We start from the raw sequence: 7184 nt of genomic DNA, 5'->3' as shown, positions 1-7184 counted from the left end.
AGAGAAGAGAAGAGAAGAGAAGAGAAGAGAAGAGAAAGAGAAGAGAAGAGAAGAGAAGAGAAGAGAAGAGAAGAGAAGAGAAGAGAAGAGAAGAGAAGAGAAGAGAAGAGAAAACCTAGGGATGGAGTGACCCAGTACCAGAGAACTTATCAGGCATAATCAAGGCCATGAATTTAATATTTCATATTAGAGAAAAAGAACAACTTGAATCTCAGGTGTGCAAAGCTGTTTCTCACCACTGTAATGAAATATCTCATAAGAAACAACCTAATGGAGCCCTTAGTTTATTTCTTTTTATTATATTTTGACTTCTGACTTGACAGGATAAAGGATACAGTCTGTCATGCAGAGGAAGCCTCAGAGGGAAGAGCTCAATGTGGCTCTTCACATGGCCTGTGCAGTCAGGATGCAGAGAGATAACAAGAAGTGATCCAGCTATAAAGCTGCAAGGCCCACTCCCAGCGATGTACCTCCTCCCACAATGCTCCACTTCCTAAAGGTTCCATAGCCTTCAAAGACAAGGAAACTGCATGGACTGAGTGAATACAGGTGCTGTGGGAGATATTGCTTTCTCAAACCACAGCAGGGGAAGCCCAACTGTAGGGGTCACTGTAAGGTCAGCAGGAAAGGCCCACCACACCCTGTCACAGGCAAACTGCAGCCTTCACAGCAGGAGAGTGAAGGGTCTTGTTCACATGACAGTCTGGGGAGCTTGGTGGCCTAATAATGACTGCTCAGATCTAGAGATGGGATTTGCTTTGGTCCATCCATTACCCAGAACACAGGCTGGTGCCCAGACACTGATAGGGGACATTTTTTTTTCAGAGGCTGACTGACAGTCAACCCACCATGCCAGCAGAAGGTTTGAGTTACTATGCACCGCACTAATGTATGCAAAGAAGGAAAGGGGTGAGGAGAATGGCAGGCAGGAAGGAAGAAAGGAAAACATAATAAAAAATAACCTTGAATACAAATGAACTAAACTCACTAATCAACTGATACAAACTGGCTGAAAGGATAAAAATAATACTCCACTATATAGTTGTTACAAGAAACTCATCACCTTCATGAGCCTATATAGAGGCTTGGAAGGAAGGCTGAGGAAGATGCATCACAAAATTGGAAACAAAAATAGTGGCAAAATAGCAACATTCATACCAAGTAAAGAAGACCTTGAATTGTAACAAGTGAGAGAGACAAATAAGGTCACTGAATATTGATACAATGATAAATTTAACAAAATTATTAATGACTTTAAATAGACACACATGGATGTGTCTGGCTTGGGAACAACACATCATACAAGTCAAATATTAATAAATCTATAGAGAGACTGTAACACCTTAATGAATGGGCAGCCCCTCCCTTGTTCTCCTCAATGCCCAGATGTACAGAGAGAACCATCAGGTAACTCCCGAGTTCCCACTTTACAGGACAGAGGCAGAAGAGCCATGCCTAGTCAGAGAGCATCCCATCCAACGCCAGCAGAGCACACAGCTGTCCTAGCAGGATGGGACCATTCCCCAGGACACAGCACATGATGAGCCATGAATTGATGCTCAAGAGATATTGCATTAAGTTAGCTCCTGCATCATCTCAGACCAGAATGGAGTAAAACTGCAGTTAAAAAGACATTAGGAAGGGTTGGAGAGATGGCTCAGAGGTTAGGAGCATTGACTGCTCTTCCAGAGGTCCTGAGTTCAAATCCCAGCAACCACTTGGTGGCTCACAACCATCTGTAATGGGATCGATGCGCTCTTCTGGTGTGCCTGAAGACAGCGACGGTGTACTCACATACATGGATAAAATGAATAAATCTTTAAAAAAAATAAGCAACTAGGAAAGTGAAAACAATATAGCTGGGATGCATTATAGGACACACCCCTAAATGGCAGCTCTATAATTGAAGAATCTAAGAAGGAAAACAAAGAACTTTCCAGAAACAAGCATGTGTTGGTGTCAGCAAAAGCTGCAAGGACAAGGAAGTTTGGGGAGTTTTGTTGTTTCTTTAGAGTTGTACAACAGTGTGTTTATTGTGCAAGGTGATGGGTTTCATACTGACATCTTCTATCAAGCGTAGCATGAACCTTGGCTATGTTCACGCCCCATTTTTCTCTCCTGCCTCTTCCTGGTGCTTTTCATTTTCCAGAATGGCCCTTCACCTGCACAGCTGCCTGTGTCCTGAGTCTGTCTTACTCTAGCTACTATGACTGCAGTTAGTTTTTCCCTGTTTCTAAACGTAGTAACATTTTTGTTTTGCTCATCTTCCCTTTTTATGGGTAAATGAAACTTTTTTTAACTTATAAATGCATTAATTGAAAATAACATAATATCAACTAATAAACAACAATACACCCAAAAGTTATCAAGGAGTTAGAAAAGCAACAATAACCCACATCTGAAATCTGTGACAATAAATGATACAGATCACTTCATGAATTAAAAGGGAAAAGGGAAATACATGGCACAAGTGATTCGTGAAGCAAAGAACTGTATTTGAAGGGATTACAAAAATTGAAAAACCATTAGCTGTGCTAACCAAGAGATTAAAAAAAAGAAAGCAAAGGAAAATAAAACTAGAGGTTAAAAAAAAGAGGCATTATCAGTTAAGTATATAATAGTGGGGTGTAAGACACTGCCTTGAGGGAGTCTATGTCAAACAACTGGCAAGCCTGGAAAAGATGGATAAATCCCTGAACAAATGCAGCTCATAGTAACTGAACCACAAAGAAATAGAAAAACAAAATAGACTGATAATAAGGAGAGTTCAGGTCTTGGTGCTGCCCGATTTCGTGAAACATTTGAAGAATTGACTCCAATTGTAGCTACAGAATTCTACAAACTGAAGTGGATAGTGCTTTGTCAACCCTTTCTAGGGAGGCCATTATTCCCTGAAACAAATAGGCAAAAATCCAGTCAAAGATAAACCAGCATCATAGCCTCTATGAACAGACATGCCAAAGTTTCCAATAAAATGGTAGCAAATCAAATTCAAGGGCCCACCAAATCTTCATAGGCCACACCCAAGCATGAGTCATCTTCCAGATGCAAGGATGGTTGGATGTATGTAAGTAAATAAGTATGAAAGCACACACTACCACAATGAAGGATTAAAGCAACATTGTCATTTCAGCTGATGCTAGGAAGGCTTTTGATAAAGTTCATTCTGTTTGTGATAAGCAAGACTCAAAAAAAAATTAGGTGTAGAAGGAACATACATCAAAATGATGAAGGCAATACATAAAAACCCACAGTCAGTTTCAGGGTGTGTGGAGCTGAAATCATTTCTTCCTACATCAGGTAAGACACAGGCTAGCCACACTCACTGCACTTGTTCAATGCATTACTGGGAGCCTTTGCAAGGGTTATTAAACAATAAAAACATCAGTGTAAGTTAACTATTGTTAATATAAATGTTGGCAGTGTATGAGTCCAGCAGTTGTATCTCTTTACATTATGGTAATCACCAAAAACTTCACAGAGACACCAAGACTCATTTACAACTGGACCTCAATAGCTGAGCAGTTAAATGATCTGCCTTCACCTTCTATGCTAATCTGGCCAACATGCCATGTCTCATGCATATTATTATTGATATGGCTCATTTGGCTTCAGGGGTATTTCCATGGTCTTTCTCCAAATCTCTTCCTCATGGCTCCAAATCCTTCCTCTGATTGGCAGATGTCCCACCCTATTCTCTCTTCTGCCAGCCATTGGGTGATCAGTATTTATTGACAAGGCATAAAAGAAATGATAAGAATTGTTTACACAAACGTGAGAGAGGAGGTTCTTGGTATGACCATTACACTGTCATGTCTGGATTGAAACAAGATATGAGGGCAAAAAAAATCAGCACTTGAATTAGACAAGGATAACCTTTACACAGTGCACAAAACAGTATGCTTACAAATCAGAAACACCCAAATTGGAAGGAACTTATCCATTTTGCTAGTGCCATGATTTTAATACACAGGAAAACCTAAATAATCTACCAAAGAGCTGTTAAAATGATAAATTCAGTGAAGTTTTAGATCAAAATCTGCACACAAAAGGAAGCAATAGTGAACTCCCTGAAAGGGACCTTTAAGGACCAACTCCAGGGCTGAAGAGTTGGCTCAGAAGTTTGGAGCACTGGCTTCTCTTACTGAGGACCTGGGTTCGATTTCCAACACCTACATGGTGGCTCACAACCATCTTAACTCTGGTTTCAGAGATCTGATTCCCTTTTCTGGCATATATAAATCTTTTAAATCTATAATCTATCAAAAATGTGAGCACCAGAAATCCAAATAAGCCAATCACAACACAGGAAAAGGAGCCTAAAAAGCTACCTCTCAGAAGAAGACATGGCATGCTAGTGGCCAACAACCCTTTGAGAGATACCCAGTGTCACCAACCACAAGGAAAGTGCAAACCCAAACCACAGAAGGATAGTGTCACAGCATGTAGGGTGTCTCAGCAGACATTAACAAGTGCTGGTGAGGATGGACAGAAAGAGAAACTGAAATGAAATGGAATTAACATAAACGTCACCATGGTGAACAGTTGGAGAATCCTCATGTTGGGTTTGAATATGCTTGTCCCAGGGGAGTGGCACGATGAGGAGGTGTGGAGAGCATTGGCCTTGTTGGAGGAATTGTAACATTTTGGGGGGTGGGCCTTGAGACCCTTCTAGCTGTTTGAATTCCACTCTTCTCCTTTTTGCTTTCAGTACAGGATGTAAATGTAAGGATGATCATGTTGTTGTGGGGGTTGGATCACTGTGCAATGTGGACTGTTAAAAGCTGTGTCTCTCATCTCTCTGTCTCTTTGTGCCTCCGTCTATGCCTCTGACTGTCTCTCAGCTCTATATCTCTGTCTTATTGTCTCGCTGTATCTCTGTCTCCCTGTGTGTCTCTGGGTCTCTGTCTCTCTCTCTCATTCTCTCTTCTGTCTGTCTTTCGCTATCACTGTCTATCTCTCACTCTCTTTCTCTCCCTCAGTTTTCTGTCCTGCATAGCATGCAGGGTAGCTGAGAGCACTTGAACATTGTATTTCCTAGCATCTAGAACTACAGGAAATTGCCATATTCTCATGTGTGCATACACATCCATACACACATGTGTAAATACACACACACACACACACACTTGAGACACTTGTTGGGCTTTCTTTCTCATCACTATATAGCCTAAGACAACAACATGACCATGGAAAGGGCAGAGAGATGCTGTGAGGACCAACAAGTCCACACAGATAATTGAGACGAGAAGGTGAGCAATGGAACCTTCAAAGCTTGGGGAAGTCGCAAAACACCAGACACTTTATTTCCTGACTGTCTTCTAACCCCAGGAGACATTAGCAGCCTTCACGCTGTCTGGCCCCAACCTCCCGGCTCTAGGTACTCAGTTTGAACCACATGTAACTGTTGATTCTGACCACTGCTGATATATGAAAATAGAACTTCACATCTGAAACCAGGTGGATCCTCTCCTTCACCCTCAGGCAGAAATGCAGTTGGTGCTTGAGACACAGTGCACTGTTTCAGAAGAACTGTTAAGTTTGAGGTACCAAGAGTACTATCTGTATTCCTTGTCTAGGAGGCAGATTCAAATATTAAGTCCCAGGGTCCACTCTAGGGTGCCATCAACAGCAGAGAGAGAACCCTGACTACTTCCCCTGACAGCATCCCAGCACAGGGATGGAGGTTTCAAAAACTCTGGGATTCAGGGAGACGAGATCAGGCCACAGATCCCAGTAAGGGCACAGCACAGTCTTTAGGACAGGGCCCCCCAACGCCCCTTAATTGCTCATGAAATCTTCAGGGGAATTTTCCAACTTAACATTTCAGACAGGTGCTATACAGGTCCTCATTTTAGTGCCCTGTCTTTTTCATGTAGGAAATGTGATGTCAGTGTTGACCGGACACATGAGGAGGGAAGGAACATGACCCATGTGTCAATTCCATTCATGGTCTCAAAAGAACAGCTAAGACACTTTTATATGGAAATAATATGAGATTCGTATGATTAAGAGAGGTGATCAAAGAAAAACTGACAAGTTTTTATAAACCTATTGTAGACAAAATGAAGCTAGCCCCTTTGTTCCCCACCCCTAGCAGCTCAGAACATGAGAGGTGGTGCACTTACGTCGTGGGTCCCTGACTAAAATCACCGGAGGGGTCAGCATCATCAGACTCAGGATCACAGCTGCCACACAGGGGCCTCTGGGGAGCCACAGAGACACCATGCTTGAGGAGAGGAGAGGTTGGTTGCTAGAGAGGCAGGCCAACCTGGCTGACTGACAAGGGTGAGAGACTCCACCCACTGGTGCTGGGTTGGGCACCTTTAGTGCTGAAGAACCAATCAGCAGCCAAGAGCAGCAGCAGCATCAGTTGCTGGTCAGAGGCACAGAGTGAAGGTCTTTCTGAAATTTCCAGTTTTCTTTGTTAAGCAGACGGACTGCTTCAGCTCAGAGCCTAGAAACTTTGATCAGTGTGGCTCTGCAGCAGTTGCATGGATGCTGTGCTGAGTCACCAACTCTGACTGATGGCAGCCTTGACACCATCAGTCTGCCTCAGGATAACTGAACCTGTGAGAGTCCAGTCCCTATTGGGGTTCCTCCTATGACTTCCCCATCTGCTGAGGGAAATCCTCTAACATTTACTTGCCTTCTGCTCTATCCTAAGAAAGGTCATAAGAACTCTGCTAATGCGTGCATATAAGGTTAAAACGAAGACGATCACTGCACATAAAGTGTGAATTACATTATAAAAATACAATCATAGTATTTGTGAAATGTGAACCGTGTATTGCATAATGATTACACATTATGTTAAGTAAAGGGGACGACTTAGATCAAGAATGTGCTTTGAGAGACAGCTCAGAATAGGAACTCCAAGATTAATCCACTGTTCTGATGGTCGCTCTTTATCTGTCCTGGTAGTTCTTGAAGTAGGATTTGCCACCCTGCAATAAATGTCACTACAATTCATTGAGTGAGTTTTTAGGTGCCCAACTCTATACTCAGAGCTATTCCTGGTGCTATCTCTTAAAACTTTTGTTAAAAAGAAAACTTCATAGAATACACTTTGATTATGTTTTCCCTCAGTTCCTCCCTCCATTCCTACTCATCCAATTTTATGTCCTCTCTCTCTCTCTCTCTCTCTCTCTCTCTCTCTCTCTCTCTCTCTCTCTCTCTCTCTC

The 7184-nt window shown here is 42.3% G+C and overlaps 1 protein-coding gene across 2 annotated transcripts in view; it reads right to left on the bottom strand.

The window, feature by feature from the left end:
* LOC110283753 (H-2 class II histocompatibility antigen, I-E beta chain-like) overlaps nt 1–6239 on the bottom strand; it is a 15594-nt gene extending 9355 nt beyond the window's left edge. The window contains exon 1 of one of the 2 annotated variants that reach the window (XM_021149219.1): nt 6129–6239. In XM_021149219.1, the coding sequence (XP_021004878.1) occupies nt 6129–6228 (100 nt within the window). In that variant the 5' untranslated portion in view covers nt 6229–6239. The remainder of the gene's footprint in view (nt 1–6128) is intronic. The other variant, XM_021149220.1, reaches the window with a different exon arrangement.
* Nucleotides 6240–7184: the final 945 nt, after the last annotated feature.

The sequence above is a fragment of the Mus caroli genome, chromosome 17 (assembly GCF_900094665.2).
Source record: "Mus caroli chromosome 17, CAROLI_EIJ_v1.1, whole genome shotgun sequence".
NCBI classification, from domain to species: domain Eukaryota; kingdom Metazoa; phylum Chordata; class Mammalia; order Rodentia; family Muridae; genus Mus; species Mus caroli.
The sequence above is the reverse complement of the archived record's forward strand: the minus strand, read 5'-3'. Positions and strand labels throughout refer to the sequence as shown.